The sequence below is a fragment of the Anabrus simplex genome, chromosome 7, assembly GCF_040414725.1.
Source record: "Anabrus simplex isolate iqAnaSimp1 chromosome 7, ASM4041472v1, whole genome shotgun sequence".
Classification (NCBI taxonomy): Eukaryota; Metazoa; Arthropoda; class Insecta; order Orthoptera; family Tettigoniidae; genus Anabrus; species Anabrus simplex.
The window spans coordinates 111141350-111163458 of NC_090271.1; the positions used below are offsets into that span (position 1 = coordinate 111141350).

The window sequence follows — 22109 nt, forward strand, 5'->3', positions numbered from 1 at the left end:
AATGATCAACGTTGAAGCCTTCGGTTCAGAGGGTCTCGGGTTCTACTCCAGGCCGGTTCGGGGATTGTAATCGTGTTTGATTAATTCTTCTGTCTCGGGGACTGAGTATTTGTGTTTGTTCGTATACTTTCCTCTTCATATTCAGACAACACACTACTACCAACACCACAGAAACACGCAATAGTGATTATATTCTTCCATAAAAAGTTGGTGTCAGGAAGGGCATCCGGCCACGTGTGCGAAATTATCCATTACCTATCCTACACGTTCTAAGACCTCAGACCTGCAGGGTGTACGCAGATGCGACCAATTTCCTTTCCTTAACCGTATGATGTGTTGCAAGAGGAATGGTGGTACCACAGTCGTGGTACATTCCAATAGATATCCTGCACGACGTAGTCGAGAGCATGGCTTGAAAGATGGCTCCGGTTATAGCAACTAGATGTATTTACAGATGTGGCAACTTTAAAAAGTAAAAAATCGGGAGGTTTTTGCGGCATATCCCGACATCTTAAAACACAACATTGATGACGCAACTTTGCAGAATACCTTTATTTAACACATACTAATCAGTTATGTAATGTTTCTTATTTATTAATTGATTTATTTGTAAATACTGAAATACTGCATGTATCTGACCTTTAGAATTCATTGTAACTGCTTTAGGCCTCTTCATATTCATAAATTTCTGAACTACATTTATGCTCAAGCACTGGCCTTGTTGAACGGGTTTTAAGGTTTAATTTCTTCAGGATTCTCTTTCGGAAAGCTTTGGTCTGAATTGAGTTTTTGTCTTGTAAATACGCTTAAAAAAGTCTGCATTGTATGTGGAAATGATAAAATAAAAACATTACGTTAGGGATTCTGTCGTATTTAAGAACAGCACCAGCTGATTGCATCTGTCTTGCCAGTGCCCACTAAACATCAATTTTCTTCAGCTACTTTAAGAACGAGGAATAACCTGGGATTTTCAAAAAATATAGGAATACTAACCGTCTAACTAATAAACGGTGTATAACATTTATACAAGGTTTATACACCGTTTATGTGAAATTCGTTACTAATAAACCGCGTATAAGCCTCCTGTGTATAAATCTGTTATAGTTATTCATTGAATTGCTTATACAGACCAGGACCCTTGTACAAGCGTTGTATAGCAGCGAGTAGCGGAAAAAGAAACGAGTGAGCAGTTTATTTTCGTGGTATTTATTGTCTACAGTAATATAATCGTGGTGAGATATTCGACTTATCCATATAACATTGAACACACATTGAAGGAATAGACGATAACGTTGGTGATCTTCACGGTATTTTAAACATAGAAGACATAAACCATTCAGAGGTTATGGAGGCTAGACATCTTTGTAAAGTAAAACACTTCAAAGAGACGGAATGACTATAAAAGAAATGATGGTTGGGCGTATTTTTGTGTAATAATGTGTTACTGCTTAATAGACTTTTGAAATTGCGAGTTTATTATACATTATCTGCCTCTACAAAGATCTTTATCAAATTTGAGTACCCTAAAAAGGGACATATTCCTCGACATAAAAAAAATGGTATAACTTGAAAACCGTACGTGATATGATTTCCATACTTTGTAGTTGAATACGCAGAAATATGATGTATAAATGCCTAAGATAAACTTTTTAGATCAAACCTTTCTTTTAAGCTACAATACTGTTTTTCCTTTCTCCTGAAAAGTAAGGATTTTGGAATGTGTACCGTAACATTTTCAACTTGCCGATTCAATTACAATTGCTTACGTTTTCCTAAATATCCCAGATGGGAGCTTTTGATCTTTTTTTAAGCTTTTCCATTTCTTTTTTGGCGTTCATTACACAAGCAAGCTGAAGAAATGTTGATATCAATATAAGCCCATTTCCAGCTGTCTCACGGAATGACAACGAATAACGATAAATTGAATGATGGTTGGGCATATTTTTGTGTAATACTGTGTTACTGTTTAATAGACTTTTGAAATTGCGAGGTTATTGTACATTATCTGCCTCTACAAAGATCTTTATCAAATTTGAGTATAAAAAGGGACATATTCCTCGACATAAAAAATTGTATAACTTGAAAACCTTACATAATATGATTTCCATACTTTGTACTTGAATACGCAGAAATATGATGTACAAATGCCTAATAGAAACTTCATGGATCAAACCTTTCTTTTAGCTACAAAACAGGTTTTCCTTTCTCCTGAAAAGTAAGGATTTTGGAATGTGTACACTTTTCAACTCGCCGATTCAATTACAATTGCTTATGTTTTCCGTACTATCCCAGTTACGAGCTATTGATCTTTTCTTAAGCTTTTTCATTTATTTTTGGCGTTCATTACGCAAGCAAGCTGAAGAAATGTTGATATCGGTATAAGCCAATTTCCAGCTGTCTCACTTTGTGTTGCCACTGCCTTTTCGATATGCCGTGCTACTGCGCGACTTTCCGGAAAGTTTTGCTCGTAGATCGTAAAGGCGGTGAACGTGCGAAAAACGCCAGTGAACTGCAGAAAGAGATACAAACGCCTTGGAACGAGTCTATACGTGCTGTATAGTAATACAATGCGTATACCACGTTTATTAGTAAGAAAAATACAAAACGCTTATACAGGGTTTATTCACTGTATAACTATACAAGTGTTAAACAAATGTATAAGGACTTTTTATTAGTAAGACGGTAAATCTGCTCTCCAAATTTGGAGATAAGTCTCTGCGATCGGTAGAGAGTAAGGGAGGATCAAAAATAGGGAGTCTCCCGCTTAAATCGGGGGAGTTGGCATGTCTGGGTATAGCTCGTCCGGGGAGTGGTGAAGCCTCAAGGTCGCACTGTAGTATCAGTAGTGGGGAGTAGAGATGGGCGAAGTGACACCGCTGACTGTTTCGAAACGTTCGATACAACACAACGAATTGCTATGAAGCAGTGTGTCAACACACGATGCACTCCCATCTCGGACTACAAGAGAAGGAGTGTTTCGCGATGGCGTGGTGAAGCAGTGTGTCAACACACGACACACTTCCATCTCGGACTACAAGAGAGGCAGTGTCTCGCGATAACGTGGTGAAGCAGTGTGTCAACACACGACACACTTCCATCTCGGACTACAAGAGAGGCAGTGTCTCGCGATAACGTGGTGAAGCAGTGTGTCATTACACGACACACTTCCATCTCGTACTACAAGAGAGGCAGTGTCTCGCGATAACGTGGTAAAGCAGTGTGTCAACACACGACACACTTCCATCTCGTACTACAAGAGAGGCAGTGTCTCGCGATAACGTGGTAAAGCAGTGTGCCATTACACGACACACTTCCATCTCGGACTACAAGAGAGGCAGTGTCTCGCGATAACGTGGTAAAGCAGTGTGTCATTACACGACACACTTCCATCTCGGACTACAAGAGAGGCAGTGTCTCGCGATAACGTGGTGAAGCAGTGTGTCAACACACGACACACTTCCATCTCGGACTACAAGAGAGGCAGTGTCTCGCGATAACGTGGTGAAGCAGTGTGTCAACACACGACACACTTCCATCTCGGACTACAAGAGAGGCAGTGTCTCGCGATAACGTGGTAAAGCAGTGTGTCAACACACGACACACTTCCATCTCGTACTACAAGAGAGGCAGTGTCTCGCGATAACGTGGTGAAGCAGTGTGTCAACACACGATGCACTTCCATCTCGGACTACAAGAGAGGCAGTGTCTCGCGATAACGTGGTGAAGCAGTGTGTCAACACACGACACACTTCCATCTCGGACTACAAGAGAGGCAGTGTCTCGCGATAACGTGGTAAAGCAGTGTGTCATTACACGACACACTTCCATCTCGGACTACAAGAGAGGCAGTGTCTCGCGATAACGTGGTGAAGCAGTGTGTCAACACACGACACACTTCCATCTCGGACTACAAGAGAGGCAGTGTCTCGCGATAACGTGGTAAAGCAGTGTGTCAACACACGATGCACTTCCATCTCGGACTACAAGAGAGGCAGTGTCTCGCGATAACGTGGTGAAGCAGTGTGTCAACACACGACACACTTCCATCTCGGACTACAAGAGAGGCAGTGTCTCGCGATAACGTGGTAAAGCAGTGTGTCATTACACGACACACTTCCATCTCGGACTGCAAGAGAGGCAGTGTCTCGCGATAACGTGGTAAAGCAGTGTGTCATCACACGATGCACTTCCATCTCGGACTACAAGAGAGGCAGTGTCTCGCGATAACGTGGTGAAGCAGTGTGTCAACACACGACACACTTCCATCTCGGACTACAAGAGAGGCAGTGTCTCGCGATAACGTGGTAAAGCAGTGTGTCAACACACGATGCACTTCCATCTCGGACTACAAGAGAGGCAGTGTCTCGCGATAACGTGGTGAAGCAGTGTGTCAACACACGACACACTTCCATCTCGGACTACAAGAGAGGCAGTGTCTCGCGATAACGTGGTGAAGCAGTGTGTCATTACACGATGCACTTCCATCTCGGACTACAAGTGAGGCAGTGTCTCGCGATAACGTGGTGAAGCAGTGTGTCAACACACGATGCACTTCCATCTCGGACTACAAGAGAGGCAGTGTCTCGCGATAACGTGGTAAAGCAGTGTGTCATCACACGATGCACTTCCATCTCGGACTACAAGAGAGGCAGTGTCTCGCGATAACGTGGTGAAGCAGTGTGTCAACACACGACACACTCCCATCTCGGACTACAAGAGAAGGAGTGTCTCGCGATAACGTGGTGAAGGAGTGTGTCAACACTCGACACACTTCCATCTCGGACTACAAGAGAGGCAGTGTCTAGCGATAACGTGGTGAAGCAGTGTGTCAACACACGACACACTTCCATCTCGGACTACAAGAGAGGCAGTGTCTCGCGATGGCGTGGTGAAGCAGTGTGTCAACACACGATGCACTCCCATCTCGGACTACAAGAGAGGCAGTGTCTCGCGATAACGTGGTGAAGCAGTGTGTCAACACACGACACACTTCCATCTCGGACTACAAGAGAGGCAGTGTCTCGCGATAACGTGGTAAAGCAGTGTGTCATCACACGATGCACTTCCAACTCGGACTACAAGAGAGGCAGTGTCTCGCGATAACGTGGTGAAGCAGTGTGTCAACACACGATGCACTCCCATCTCGGACTACAAGAGAAGGAGTGTTTCGTGATGGCGTGGTGAAGCAGTGTGTCAACACACGATGCACTTCCATCTCGGACTACAAGAGAAGGAGTGTTTCGCGATGGCGTGGTGAAGCAGTGTGTCAACACACGATGCACTCCCATCTCGGACTACAAGAGAAGGAGTGTTTCGTGATGGCGTGGTAAAGCAGTGTGTCAACACACGATGCACTCCCATCTCGGACTACAAGAGAAGGAGTGTTTCGTGATGGCGTGGTGAAGCAGTGTGTCAACACACGATGCACTCCCATCTCGGACTACAAGAGAAGGAGTGTTTCGTGATGGCGTGGTAAAGCAGTGTGTCAACACACGATGCACTCCCATCTCGGACTACAAGAGAGGCAGTGTCTCGCGATAACGTGGTGAAGCAGTGTGTCATCACACGACACACTTCCAACTCGGACTACAAGAGAAGGAGTGTTTCGCGATGGCGTGGTAAAGCAGTGTGTCAACACACGATGCACTCCCATCTCGGACTACAAGAGAGGCAGTGTCTCGCGATAACGTGGTAAAGCAGTGTGTCATCACACGATGCACTTCCATCTCGGACTACAAGAGAGGCAGTGTCTCGCGATAACGTGGTGAAGCAGTGTGTCATCACACGATGCACTTCCATCTCGGACTACAAGAGAAGGAGTGTTTCGCGATAACGTGGTAAAGCAGTGTGTCATCACACGATGCACTTCCATCTCGGACTACAAGAGAGGCAGTGTCTCGCGATAACGTGGTGAAGCAGTGTGTCATCACACGATGCACTTCCATCTCGGACTACAAGAGAGGCAGTGTTTCGCGATAACGTGGTGAAGCAGTGTGTCATCACACGATGCACTTCCATCTCGGACTACAAGAGAGGCAGTGTCTCGCGATAACGTGGTAAAGCAGTGTGTCAACACACGATGCACTTCCATCTCGGACTACAAGAGAGGCAGTGTCTCGCGATAACGTGGTAAAGCAGTGTGTCAACACACGATGCACTTCCATCTCGGACTACAAGAGAGGCAGTGTCTCGCGATAACGTGGTAAAGCAGTGTGTCATCACACGATGCACTTCCATCTCGGACTACAAGAGAGGCAGTGTCTCGCGATAACGTGGTGAAGCAGTGTGTCATCACACGATGCACTTCCATCTCGGACTACAAGAGAAGGAGTGTTTCGCGATAACGTGGTAAAGCAGTGTGTCATCACACGATGCACTTCCATCTCGGACTACAAGAGAGGCAGTGTCTCGCGATAACGTGGTAAAGCAGTGTGTCATCACACGATGCACTTCCATCTCGGACTACAAGAGAGGCAGTGTCTCGCGATAACGTGGTGAAGCAGTGTGTCAACACACGACACACTTCCATCTCGGACTACAAGAGAAGGAGTGTCTCGCGATAACGTGGTAAAGCAGTGTGTCATCACACGATGCACTTCCATCTCGGACTACAAGAGAGGCAGTGTCTCGCGATAACGTGGTAAAGCAGTGTGTCATCACACGATGCACTTCCATCTCGGACTACAAGAGAGGCAGTGTCTCGCGATAACGTGGTGAAGCAGTGTGTCAACACACGACACACTTCCATCTCGGACTACAAGAGAGGCAGTGTCTCGCGATAACGTGGTAAAGCAGTGTGTCAACACACGATGCACTTCCATCTCGGACTACAAGAGAGGCAGTGTCTCGCGATGGTATGGTGAAACAAGAACCACGCTTCATAGCTAAGTTCAATTTACTGAATAAACTGTTCGACGTTCTGATAACGATAAAATATGAGGTTCATTAAATATTTAATGAGCAAATGTACAAAATACGGTATGATAAATAGAGAATGTACAGTATAATAGTACTAGTATACAGTAATATTATGCGTTTGTTTCTTCACTACGCGCTTAGAATGATACTAAAAGAGATCACTTAAAAGCGAAAGCAGGAACAAATTTGAATGATTAAATGATTAATGAAGTTTAAGAAGAGTTCAAACTAGGTATTCTATGTACAATAAAAACTCACCTAATCCAGTTACAAAAGCATTGTAAAATACTAGTATAAGTAAATGAAGTAACTTGAATAATTAGAAAATCCAAGAAGAGTCGGAAATCGGAAGTTTACGTACATTAAGAAACAACCTAAACTATTTACGAAAGCACAGTAAGATAGTTAATAAACTAAATAAATTAATATGAATTATTATAAAATGAGAAATTAAATCTAAGAAGTCCAACGCTGATATTATAAGTAAAGTAACAACTTGACCTAATCCAGTTTAAAAATCTACCTCAAATTGAAGTTTAAAATATAATTATCGAAAATTTTGCACTTGACAAACGGGAGCGTCTTTCTGTTATAGTATGACCCTCCTTTGAAAACAATGTCCTTTTTCTGTGTAAAACATTATATTGCGGCGTACATTGTCCTTTTAGTAACCTGAATTGCGGTTCAGAATATGAAGCGTCTATTATCGAGTGTCGGCTCAAATTTAGGGCAATGTCACGCGCAATGTTTCTATTGAGGCGAGAAAATGAAGCACCGTCACTGTTTCGAAGCATCGAGATGTAGCTGACATGTACGGAACAACTGCAGTTTCTGCTCACGCGACACGACGCACGATGCAATCTTACTGCTTCAAAACAGTGAAGCGTTGATGTGTTGAGGCATCGAGACAGCTGACTGCGCCAGCTCAGTGTTTCGAAGCATACACACATTAGCCAACTCTAGTGGAGAGCTGTAGGGCTGTTTCGAGTGCTGCGCCGCGCTCAGACAATTTCATGCTAAGATTATAAGCGATGTCGACAACACGACGGGCTGGGACTCACTGCGAGGGCCGTTCCCTTACCATGGAAACGTGACTGGAAATCTGCCGCGTCAGGTCTGGCCAGAGCTAACTTGAGTCTCCATCACTCGGCGGTCGATCTGTAGCTCCAGGAGATTCTGACTGAGCAAAGACTCCGATATAAATATTTTAGGCAAGTACTTAATTAGTTTTGGTTGATAGTGTACAAATATACATTTGTAAAGTAGACTGAAAATTTCTACTATAGTTCTAATAAGAGGCATATTGTGTCCTCGCTCAGCTTTGGCGTCTGTGATTCATATCCTACGTTGTGTCTCAAAATATGGTGAAATTACTCTAAAACATTGGATACAAGTTTCATGTAAGACCTCCGGGTACTATCTTCCGCGCAGAGCGGTTGGAATTCTAACTGTGGTCGACTTGGTAATTTCATAAGGAGAGAAATAATACAATTTTTTTATTATTAGTGAACAAGTGAATATTTCCGCTTGTCCTATGTTCACAGTTGCCGGGAAGTGGATCAGAGAAACCTCTGCCGGTCATGGTATGGATCCACGGCGGAGGATTCGTGTTCGGCTCCGGCAACACTGACTTCCATGGACCGGACTATTTGGTGGATGAAGGAGTCATAGTTGTCACTTTTAACTACCGCCTTGGAATATTAGGTGAGTACTATGCCATACCTGGATATCTCTATCTTTATCTGGTTCGCGCCTTCTGTTAGGATGCGCGTTCATTGACATGGCTGTAATGGCCAACTTTGACTTCTAATTGTACACGCAAAATTAGCCCAAGAAGATCACAGGTGTCACTTTTGTCGTCCTGTGATTTTACGTTATGTTGCCGATCTTGTCTACCTGGCTCTTCCATGCCTCTTCTTCTCTAGCTTTATCTTGGTGAAGGGCAATGGAGAGCGACACAATATTTCTCGACGCTTTTTTTAAATTTTATTTATTTATTTATTTATTTATTTATTTATTTATTTATTTATTTATTTATTTATTCATTCAAGAAAGGGCACCTGGCCCGAGGCTCGTAAAGGTGAAATACAAGGAATAAATATTGGCAGAGTTTACAAAATATTTACAATACAATAATACCTTATTTCTAAATACGTTACAGTCTTAGAGAAGAGGAAACCCTTACGAATATATACGACCACTGTACATTACTGCTCAGTTTCTTTTCTCCATTGATTATTTATTTTTTGTTTAAATTTTGAAATTGTTCTATATGGTTAGGGAGAGCATTGTACACCTTCACAGAGTAGTGCAATGACGAGTTACAACAATACCTACTACTTTTTACAAATTCGGTATGGACTGTCTTTGCTCCTCGAGTGTTATATGAGTGTATGTCAGAATTTATGATATAGATAGTGCTTGTATGAACCAAATTATGCTTAATTTTATATACCATCATAGCTGAAGCTCTATCACGTAACATGTCGACTGGTAGAAGTCTGAATTTTTTAATACAAATAATCCATAGGTGTTAAGGGCGGTAAATTATAAAGTATTTTATTGCTCATTTTTTTGTAAAATCCCAACTTTCTCTAAGAGGTCCTTGTTGCAACATTCCCAAACATGAATCATATAAGTAAGGTGACTTTCAATAGTTTTTAAAAACTTACGGTTGAATTTATATCTTAGTCTGTGAAGCACTCCAATTGCTGGACTTAATTTTTTGCATATGGTTTTAACTTGCTCATTCCAGTCAAGCATTTCATCTATTTTTAAACTTAGTAATTTAGTAAATAGTACTCTTGGTAAAGGTTGATCGAAAAATGTTTATGTAAAATCAAGAGGAGTTGCACATGAGGGCTTGTGAAAAATCATTTGGTTGGCCTTGCTAAGATTGCTGGATAGTCCATTGTTTGAAAGCCAAGTTTGCAATAAGCTAATGTCATACTGCATTTTTACCTCAAGTTCTTTAGCAGAAGTATCAACATAAAAATGTGTGTATCATCTCCAGAAAGAGATAATTGTCCTTGTAATTTTAAGGAGCCTATATCATTCACAAATACTAGAAATAAAATTAGACCTAGTACTGAACCCTGAGGAATTCCAATTGATGTAGGAAGAGATAAACGTTTTGCACTTTTATCTGAAACGAACTGTGATCGATCACTGAGATAATCATCAAACCAGTTCATCGCTACACCTCTTACTCCTGCTTCTTCCAATTTTCTTATCATGATCTCGTGATCAACTGTGTCAAGGGCTTTTCTTAAGTCTATAAATAACCCAGAAGCTAATTTTAGTGAGTCAAGAGCTTCCTGCAGTCTAATGATAATAACCTCAACAGCATTATATGTGCTGGAATTTGGAATAAAGCCATATTGACACTTATAAAATTAATTATTCTTAAGAAGGGATTGTAATAATCTTATTTTAACATTTTTTTCTAAAATTTTGGGTAAAATGGAAACGATAGAGATCAGTCTGTAGCTGTTTATGTCTAATGTATCTAAGCCCGTGTGGATGGGTAAAACTTTGGACATTTTTAACAATGGAGGAACTGTACCTTCAGCTAATGATTTGCTAATAAACGCAGTGGTGTATGGAACTAGTTCGGTTGATAACTGTTTGAGAATTGTGTTGCTTAAACCATAACAATCGCAATTATTTTATCATACATGCTACTTTGTCACTTGGATACAAAAATAAAGAATTTCTTGGCGCTGTGTGATTACTATGTGGATTACTGGCAATGGCTGTAGGCAAATTAACAGCTAGATCCTGGCCAATACTACGAATAGTAAAATATTCACTTAATGTTGTTGAAATATCACAGGGATTGGTGATCATAGTATTATTAATTTTAGTTGAATATCTGTATAGTTGCTATTTGTTGTTTGAAGTATCTTGTTAACAAATTTCCAGGGATTTTTACTAGAAACTAACCTGATACTGAAATATTAAAGAACTTTCAGCTACTCTTTCAAGTTTAGTGACCTTATTACAGAGTATTTTACAGTATATTCATCTTTTAGATATTCTGAGACATGCTGGCATCCCCTTCCCAACCTATAACGTTGTTTCTTAATTTTCATATATATTTTATTTTTATGTTTTATGAGGCCAAGGAGTTCAGGAGTCATCCATGGACATCCTGAGTTTTTTTATGTCTTGATTCAGTTATTGTCTTAAAACTGTATATGCTGGCTTCTGCTAAGAGATTAGTTAACTTATGAACAGTAGTTTCACCAAGCTCGATAACTGCGGTCCCTTAAGTGCGGCCGGTATCAAGTATTCGGGAGATAGTGGGTTCGAACCTCACTGTCGGCAGCCCTGAAGATGGTTTGCCGTAGTTCCCATTTTCACACCAGCAAACGCCGGGGTGTACCTTAATTAAGGTCATGGGCGCTTCCTTCCCACTCCTAGCCCTTTCCTGCCCATCGTCGCTGTAAGACCGATCTGTGTCGAGGCGACGTATAGCAACTTGCAAAAAAAAAAAACCAGTAGTTTCACAGTGTTGTCATTAGCATCAAATATCAAAGGATTTTTAGATAAAAGTTTCCTGACACTTTAAATGTTTATTTTTAGGGTGTGTGTTGAGGAATATTTAAAAATAATGCTACTATCTTTCACTGGAATGTCAAGATCACAGACCAGTACATTGTGATCACTGAAGTCACTGTAAACATTATACATAATTTATTTACATGATGCATTAATATAAATATGATCCAAAAGTGTAGAACTCTTTTCTGTCACACTAGTGGGGTACATATTATTACATGGCAGTTGGCCATAGCATTCTCCTAGTTTATTCAACTCAATAGATTGCTGATTTTGTGGTATTTTATCAATATTAAAATCACCAATTGTAACACAAAAGTGCCTACAATTCTTGTTTCATATTTCTTCAAGTTCACTTAGAAAGGACTTACTGAAGTTATAATGTGGGTTATAGCAAGCTAAAATATTTCCTTTTGAATCGCACTGATTTGTATTGATAATATATTGTACGATTTATCTATACAATTAACTGACAATAATTCTTTGGCTTGCTGCTCTGATTTAATATAGATAAGAATTCCACCTCCCCTATTGCAATTTCTAGAGAAAAAATAACGGACATAGTTATTCAGAATAAAATAATTCTCTTCTTCAGGATATAGCCATGTTACCACAATTATTACAATATCAGGCGCTTGGGTTTGTTTTGTTAGAGTGCACAGTTCTAGCCACTAATTACGAAGACTTTGAGCATTAACATACAGAATACGAGTGCTAGGAATTTCCGGTTTTAGTTCTCCTAGATCATTTAACTGAATCTTTGAATCATCTAAGTTACCTACAGCATTCATCTTTAGACAATTAATGCCGTTTGACTAAGAATAACATAACTTAGTTACGCCGATTCTAATTTTAAGATGTCCTCTATGCTCCGTATGGTTACTACCTGTGAGGTGTTGTCTTTCCTAGCGAAGACTGTTCCTTCTCTGGACCATATATACTTAAATCCTCTCGTTCCAAGGTCCTTTGCTCTCTTCAAGAGTCCCTTTGCTTTGGGAGTTAAGTGCTCGTTTATATACATCGGCTGTTGCGCAGCAATAATACCAATAGACCGAGATGAAATTCGTGTACTTCTTTTCTTGGTGCTGAGCAATTCGGCCCTCTTCCTCCTATTCACAAACTTCACAACGCTAGGTGTCTGAACAGTAACCTATGTGCAACGTCAATGTCATTTTTTATTTACGTCACATCCGATTACCGCACCTATGCTACTGATAATACTGTAAACATCTTCATTATGTACGTCTGGCACACCATGGATTTCCACGTTGTTTCGTCTCATTAATTAATTAATTCATTCATTCATTCATTCATTCAATCATTCATTCAACATCGTGTGTGTTAAAATTCAGCACGTCTAACTGTTGTTGCAACTCGCGAATCTTTTGATCTCTTTGACTAAATTCTGCCTTTAAATCAGTAATCATTTTACTATTAAAGTCAGTACTATCAGTTAAGCTAGCAATCACTTTTTCAACTAGACGTTCCAACACGGCATTTGAGAATGCAGAGCTACTCATAACTCTAATTAACTCTTTGGTTAAGTCAGATAAATCAGCCTCCTGAGGATATGTAATTTCTTCTTGAACCTTCGTCACTCTTTTCCCCGCTACGCAACTCTGGCTTCTGTCTGGCAATGGTGTGGGTGAGTTCACCATCTTCTTGTTTTTGTTCTGCTTTTGATTTCCCATGCCTTCACCAACAAGACACAATAACACAAATCACACTTATACTAATGAATTCCACAACTGTTTCATCCGTCACATGCAAGCACCATTTTGTCCCGCTGCCATTTAGCCTTTTGAAAAAGAACTGGAAAGAGGTTTTACTCGCGGATTACCGAAATTCAAGAGACTTCGCACACAGTCTTGTTACTCTGCCGCCATTTTAAACTTGTTTTTTACAGGCGTTATTTCAAACTTTTTAAGATGTGAATATTTCTGGTCTCGGAGGTTTTCAACGTGCTTTATTGTACTTACATGAATGGCCTGATTAAGGTAATTGAACTACTATTTCTTTTTCGATTTCTTTCTCCCTGTTATTTGTGGTTGGCCTCGTGGAATATGTATACGTATTTTATACCACCACGCGGCATTGTGCTTGGCTACTATTTCTTTATTCTCCGTAGCTATTTATTTATTTATTTATTTTGTGGCCTGTCTTTGTTCGTTCTGTTGTTATCCATGTAACATTATTTATATTAGCTTTGTTTTTATTGATGTCACAACTCGGTAAATTGATCTGTGTCTTACAATCATTAAGTGTCTGCATTGGGTGAATGAGCTCATTTGCACCTTGGAAGTGTCTTACGTCCATTTTTTTTACTGTTTGTGTTGTAGAGGTCTCTGTCTTATTACTCATGTACCAATTTGGTCCCCGATGTCCTCGCTATGTGGTTGTGTATCGCAAAAGCCATTACATGGGAGGCTTGTGCTGCACAGGCATTTGAGTTGTATATGAGAGACGTATTGATAATGTGAATTGGGCTTCAGTTTTTGTGTGGGTTTGGCTTCGCATATCCGCATAAGACGTTATTTATGAATCGTACTTCTATATTTTTGCGGTCTTTTCTGACCGTTGTTCTCTGTTTTACGTTCCCTGTTCCTTGGATCTCTTTAAGCTATTGCGTGAGTGTTCGAATGTGAGATACGTAGGACGCATATCATATTGCGTGGTTGTGTTGTTTGTTTGTTGTTATCTTTACATTTTCTTGGCCACTTGCATTATTTTTATGTATGTTTCCTTAGCAGCTCCTTCTTTATATCTGATCCCGGGCGCCATGCTTGCACGTAACCCGACCTTTATTTTGATCTTTGGTCGGGCCATATTTTATCTTTCCGCCTTTTGTTGATTTTCGTTGGAAACAATGGTTTTGAGTTGTATTTTATTTTATGACCGTTTGTCGCGACCTGTAAATACTCGTCCTTGTGATATGGATGTCAAAATGATATATTGCTTTGGGCCGAGGTTTGCGTAATGCAACAAGGCTATTTTGCTCCTAAAGTAACAATTTCTTTCCCTATATTCTGCATATTTTTATTTATGAAGATTGAATCTCTTGGTTGGATCATATTATGGGTAGGCACGACACTATGATGGTAGTAGAAAGATTTATATGTAATGATTTCTCGAAGCCTGTTTTCTTTCATTATTTTATTTGTTTCTGATTTTAGTGTGGCCATGTTTATTTAATAAAATCTATGTTTCCTACTCGGCGTTATTATTGAAGGAGTAGGAGGGGCAGGCTTTTAAATCTTACCCTTTTGATTGAATAGGCTCGAGTTCTGTTCATGACTTTTGTTTCTGGTCATTTTCGATCCCGTCCGCGCAAACTATGATAGATAAGTACTGAGAGAAGATTGGAGGCACTAGAGATGCGGGTATGGAGGAGAATAGAACAAGTGAAATGGGAAGACCGGGTAAGGAATGAGGAGGTATTACGAAGAATTGGAGAAGAACGAAGTATGTTGCAAATCATTAGAAGGAGAAAAATGAACTGGATCGCGCATTGTTTGAAGAGGGACTTTTTACTGAAACAAGGAATAGAAGGAATGCTGAAAGTCAAACGAGGAAGAGGAAGGAAAATATGTCAAATGTTGGACGAAATCAAAGGAAAGAAATATTCGGACATGAAAACTTGGTGCAGGACAGGCAAGAGTGGCAGAGGTTCATCCCATGACAAGACCTGGCATAAGGCAGAATACCTGGATGATGTCGTCTGGTTGACTGGAGCTTCCACTGATTTTTGTTTTGTTTTTATTTTTCGATATCTTTCTGCCTGTGTATGTGTTGTGTTTTCCGGTTATTTATTCCTTGGCGCTAATCGTGCCCAACGATGCCGTGGACATGCGAGAAGAATAACATAGGCTGGTCTAGCACAAGCACATACCGTATGCATCTTAAAAGCAGAGGGGCGTAGTACCTAACTTGTTATTTACTGATAGTAGCCTATAGGGCATCCGGCCGTAAAATTAGGCCTATTAGACACATAGTATCGAGGGATCTGGTAAATGCAGCACGGGTGAAGTTTAAGAAAGCGGAGATTGTTATTAGTGGAATACTGTGTAGAAGGGATACTGACTGGAGGGTGATTGGGGATTTAAATGAGACCATGGAGTGGGTATGTGGGAAACTGGGAGTGAAATTTCTAGATCCTAATGGGTGGGTAGGAGGCAGCGATCTGCGCTCAGATGGCCTTCATTTAAACCGCAGTGGTACGTATAAGTTAGGAAATTTGTTTGAAAGGGTAATAGGGAGGTACATTCAGGGAAACGGGATGGCCTAGGGAGCGGTGATAAGGGAACAGGGAACTGGAAATCAAGTAGGGATGACATAAAATTGTTAGTGTTGAACTGTACAAGTATTGTAAGGAAAGGAATAGAATTAAGTAATTTAATAGATATATATTTACCAGATATTGTAATAGGAGTTGAATCATGGCTGAGAAATGATATAATGGATGCAGAAATTTTCTCACGGCACTGGAGTGTGTATCGTAGAGACAGGATAGGAAGGGTGGGAGGGGGAGTGTTCATTCTGGTGAAAGAAGAATTTGTAAGCTACGAAAAAGTTAAAGATGAGACACATGAAATTCTAGGTGTAAGGCTCATTTCTAAAGATAATAGGAAACTTGATATATTTGGAGTGTACAGATCGGGAAAGGGTAGCACTGACGCGGATTCGGAATTATTTGATAGGATAGTCAGCTATGTGGGAAACGACATGGAAAGAAATGTGATTGTAGCTGGAGATCTGAATTTACCAGATGTCAATTGGGAAGGAAATGCGAACGACAGGAAGCATGAACAACAAATGGCAAATAAGTTAATATGGGAAGGACAGCTGATTCAGAAAGTGATGGAACCAACCAGAGGGAAAAATATCCTGGATGTGGTGTTGATAAAACCAGATGAGCTCTATAAGGCAACTGAAGTAATAGATGGTATTAGTGATCATGAAGCTGTTTTTGTGGTAGTTAAAAATAAATGTGATAGAAACGAAGGTCTTAAATGTAGGACTGTTAGGCAGTACCATATGACTGATAAAGCAGACATGAGGCAGTTTCTAAAAAGTAACTATGATTGGTGGAAAACGGTAAATAAAAATGTATACAGACTCTGGGATGGGTTTAAAGAAATTGTTGAAAAATGCGAAAACAGGTTTGTACCATTAAGGGTGGTAAGGAATGGTAAAGACCCACCTTATTATAATAGAGAAATAAAGAGACTAAGAAGGAGGTGCAGACTGGAAAGAAATAGAGTTAGAAATGGCTGTGGAAGTAAGGAGAAATTGAAGGAACTTACTAGAAAATTGAATCTAGCAAAGAAGACAGCTAAGGATAACATGATGGCAAGCATAATTGGCAGTCATACGAATTTTAGTGAAAAATGGAAGGGTATGTATAGGTATTTTAAGGCAGAAACAGGTTCCAAGAAGGACATTCCAGGAATAATTAATGAACAAGGGGAGTGTGTATGTGAGGATCTTCAAAAGGCAGAAGTATTCAGTCAGCAGTATGTAAAGATTGTTGGTTACAAGGATAATGTCCAGATAGAGGAGGAGACTAAGGCCAAAGAAGTAATAAAATTTACATATGATAACAATGACATTTACAATAAGATACAAAAGTTGAAAACTAGAAAAGCGGCTGGAATTGATCAGATTTCTGGGGATATACTAAAGACAATGGGTTGGGATATAGAACCATATCTGAAGTACTTATTTGATTATTGTTTGGTCGGAGGAGCTATACCAGATGAATGGAGAGTTGCTATAGTAGCCCCTGTGTATAAAGGAAAGGGTGATAGACATAAAGCTGAAAATTACAGGCCAGTAAGTTTGACATGCATTGTATGTAAGCTTTGGGAAGGCATTCTTTCTGATTATATTAGACATGTTTGTGAAATTAATAACTGGTTTGATAGAAGGCAATTCGGTTTTAGGAAAGGTTATTCCACTGAAGCTCAACTTGTAGGATTCCAGCAAGATATAGCAGATATCTTGGATTCTGGAGGTCAAATGGACTGTATCGCGATTGACCTGTCTAAAGCATTTGATAGGGTGGATCATTGGAGACTACTGGCAAAAATGAGTGCAATTGGACTAGACAAAAGAGTGACTGAATGGGTTGCTATATTTCTAGAAAATTTCAGAGAATTAGAGTAGGTGAAGCTTTATCTGACCCTGTAATAATTAAGAGGGGAATTTCTCAAGGCAGTATTATCGGACCTTTATGTTTTCTTATATATATAAATGATATGAGTAAAGGAGTGGAATCGGAGGTAAGGCTTTTTGGGGATGATGTTATTCTCTATAGAGTGATAAATAAGTTACAAGATTGTGAGCAACTGCAACGTGACCTCGAAAATGTTGTGAGATGGACAGCAGGCAATGGTATGTTGATAAACGGGGTTAAAAGTCAGGTTGTGAGTTTCACAAATAGGAAAAGTCCTCTCACTTTTAATTACTGCGTTGATGGGGTGAAAGTTCCTTTTGGGGATCATTGTAAGTATCTGGGTGTTAATATAAGGAAAGATCTTCACTGGGATTGTAAATAAAGGGTACAGATCTCTCCATATGGTTATGAGGGTGTTTAGGGGTTGTAGTAAGGATGTAAAGGAGAGGGCATATAAGTCTCTGATAAGACCCCAACTAGAGTATGGTTCCAGTGTATGGGACCCTCACCAGGATTACCTAATTCAAGAACTGGAAAAAATCCAAAGAAAAGCAGCTCGATTTGTTGTGGGTGATTTCAGACAAAAGAGTAGCGTTACAAAAATGTTGCAATGTTTGGGTTGGGAAGAATTGAGAGAAAGAAGAAGAGCTGCTCGACTCAGTGGTATGTTCCGAGCTGTCAGCGGAGAGATGGCGTGGAATGACATTAGTAGACGAATAAGTTTGAATGGCGTTTATAAAAGTAGGAAAGATCACAATATGAAGATAAAGTTGGAATTCAAGAGGACAAACTGGGGCAAATATTCATTTATAGGAAGGGGAGTTAGGGACTGGAATAACTTACCAAGGGAGATGCTCAATAAATTTCCAATTTCTTTGAAATCATTTAGGAAAAGGCTAGGAAAGCAGCAGATAGGGAATCTGCCACCTGGGCGACTGCCCTAAATCCAGATCAGTATTGATTGTATTGATTGTATTATTGTATTGTAATTGGGAAAAGGCCACGCTGATGAACAAAATAAATTTGCCTCGTCGGATTAAACTCTGGAAAATACTGTAGTAGATGCATGGGAAGGTAAATATGATATAGAAATGCAGCATAGAGTAATACAGATCTGCTATCACATTTGGAGAGATATGGCAATCCAACTCATCAGGTCGTTGCGTCACTGGAGTAAAACTGGTAATGTTACGATTGCAAAAGCCTAGTGAGCAGGTCTAATGAAAATCCTATTTATGTGAACTGTGTATACTGGAGTTAGTAACTCTGTACTGCACTTCCTAGTACTTCGATGGAGTGTTATTTAAATTGAGACACTAATTTCTTTAAAATTAAATTAAATATATTTCCCGCTATTCATTTTGATTCTGTTATATCTATATATATATATATATATTACGTACATCAAATTCCTGTAACAGCCAGTATGTTTAGTAATCCCAGACTTCAACTTGATATAGTTCTTTGTAAATGGATCTTCGCGACCCGCACGCATCAAGCAGTTTCTACCGATTGCGAAGTACAGCACATCACACCTGTCGCTTCCAATATATATTCGTCTTCCGCTGAAAGTTTCGTGACGATTGTCGCCTGGAGGTCCAGTAGCGTCCCTAGTGGGTTTTGAAGCAAAAATCATTATGTCAGTTTTTTTTAGTTTTGGACATTTTCACACAGCCCTATGTGATTTCTTCGTACGAGATAATATTACTGAACTTTCTAATTTTCATTTTCATGCTCAGTCTCGAGAGATAAACTTTATTCAGGTAAAAGACTTAAGTGAAGTAATGTGTTTAACCATGTTTAACTGTGATATAAGTGCTGTATGTAGTGGAAAATTAACACGTAAAAATCACTGTCTACATTATGTCGTTTTTCTGTAACTACTTGCTTACATTAAGTTATTGACATGGTTTGATAAAGCTGTTACTTAGACTGGCTTAGCTATGAAAAATACAATTTCAGCGAGACAGTATAGTAGTGAACCCATTGCACAATTTTAAAGAGAATGTGAATCATTCTTAATCTGAGAGCAGATATTGACAAATACTATAAAACCGTTCAAACCTTTTCTTGAATGTAAGAATTTTGAATTAGTGTGAAAGGCTCTGAACCTACATTATGATTTGACATGTTGTGTTTCAGGATTCCTCTGCTTGAATGATCCCGCAGCTCCAGGTAATGTTGGTCTTAAGGATCAGGTGGCAGCACTGCGCTGGGTACAGAAGAATATTTCCAAGTTCGGCGGAGATCCTAACAATGTCACTATCTTCGGCGAGAGTGCGGGAGGTGGTTCAGTTCATTTCCATATGCTATCTCCTATGTCTAAAGGTAATTGGAAGTTAATCAGGAGTAAAAGTATTACGCAATAATATTTGATGCGGTGAGTTCAAATTAATCCTAATTCCGCCAAAGCTTCCTTTTTTTAATGAGGAGCACAATACGATATGCAATCGAAACCGTTTATAGCTACATCGTTTCCAACGACGTATTGGATACCTCTAAGAAATCTAACGGTCCCGTCTAAGTCCTGTTTAAACACTGTATTTTAAAACATCTGTTAGTACGACGTCGCATATTACGACACATCGTATAAAACGACGTATTTTAATCACATTTTCGGAGAATTTTACCAGCTATAACGTCCAATGTTCTCCTGTTTAAACACTGTATTTAAAAAAACTGTTAGTAGGACGTCGCTTATTACGACACATCGTATAAAACGACATCTTTTGATCACATTTTCGGATAAATTTATCGGCTATAACGTCCAATGTTTTCCTGTTTAAACACTGTATTTTAAATATTCTGTTAGTACGACGTCGCTTATTACGACACATCGTATAAAACGACGTATTTCGATCACATTTTCGGAGAAATTTATCGGTATAACGTCCAATGTTTTCCTGTTTAAACACTGTATTTTAAAACATCTGTTAGTACGACGTCGCATATTACGACACATCGTATAAAACGACGTATTTTAATCACATTTTCGGAGAAATTTACCGGCTATAACGTCCAATGTTCTCCTGTTTAAACACTGTATTTAAAAAAACTGTTAGTAGGACGTCGCTTATTATGACACATCGTATAAAACGACATCTTTTGATCACATTTTCGGATAAATTTATCGGCTATAACGTCCAATGTTTTCCTGTTTAAACACTGTATTTTAAAAATTCTGTTAGTACGACGTCGCTTATTACGACACATCGTATAAAACGACGTATTTCGATCACATTTTCGGAGAAATTTATCGATTATAACGTCCAATGTTTTCCTGTTTAAACACTGTATTTTAAAACATCTGTTAGTACGACGTCGCATATTACGACACATCGTATAAAACGACGTATTTTAATCACGTTTTCGGAGAAATTTACCGGCTATAACGTCCAATGTTCTCCTGTTTAAACACTGTATTTAAAAAACTGTTAGTAGGACGTCGCTTATTACGACACATCGTATAAAACGACATCTTTTGATCACATTTTCGGATAAATTTATCGGCTATAACATCCAATGTTTTCCTGTTTAAACACTGTATTTTAAAAATTCTGTTAGTACGACGTCGCTTATTACGACACATCGTATAAAACGACGTATTTCGATCACATTTTCGGAGAAATTTATCGATTATAACGTCCAATGTTTTCCTGTTTAAACACTGTTTTTTAAAAATTCTGTTAGTACGACGTCGCTTATTACGACACATCGTATAAAACGACGTATTTCGATCACATTTTCGGAGAAATTTATCGGTTATAACGTCCAATGTTTTCCTGTTTAAACACTGTATTTTAAAAATTCTGATATTACGACGTCGCATATTACGACACATCGTATAAAACGACGTATTTTAATCACATTTTCGGAGAAATTTGCCGGCTATAACGTCCAATGTTCTCCTGTTTAAACACTGTATTTTAAAAATTCTGTTAGTACGACGTCGCTTATTACGACACATCGTTTAAAACATCTTTTGATCACATTTTTGAAGAAATTTATCGGCTATAACGTCCAATGTTCTCCTGTTTAAACACTGTATTTAAAAAACTGTTAGTAGGACGTCGCTTATTACGACACATCGTATAAAACGACATCTTTTGATCACATTTTCGGATAAATTTATCGGCTATAACGTCCAATGTTCTCCTGTTTAAACACTGTATTTTAAAAATTCTGTTAGTACGACGTCGCTTATTACGACACATCGTTTAAAACGACATCTTTTGATCACATTTTTGGAGAAATTTATGGGCTATAACGTCCAATGTTGACTTTTGTTTGTTAAGTATTTGGGGATTCTTGACAACAGTATAACGCTATAATAATATAATTTCGTGTAGCTATTTCTGGCCGGGTGCAGCCCTTGTAAGGCAGACCCTCCGATAATGGCGGGCGACGTCTGCAATGTGTAGGTAACTGCGTGCTATTGTGGTGGAGGATAGTG

At 39.5% G+C, this 22109-nt stretch overlaps 1 protein-coding gene across 2 annotated transcripts in view; it reads left to right on the forward strand.

The window, feature by feature from the left end:
• LOC136877302 (juvenile hormone esterase) overlaps positions 1 to 22109 on the forward strand; it is a 71875-nt gene that overhangs the window by 19909 nt on the left and 29857 nt on the right. For both annotated transcript variants that reach the window (XM_067151232.2, XM_068228607.1), the window contains 2 exons: positions 8463 to 8622; positions 19799 to 19984. In XM_067151232.2, coding sequence (XP_067007333.2) covers positions 8463 to 8622; positions 19799 to 19984 — 346 coding nt within the window. The remainder of the gene's footprint in view (positions 1 to 8462; positions 8623 to 19798; positions 19985 to 22109) is intronic.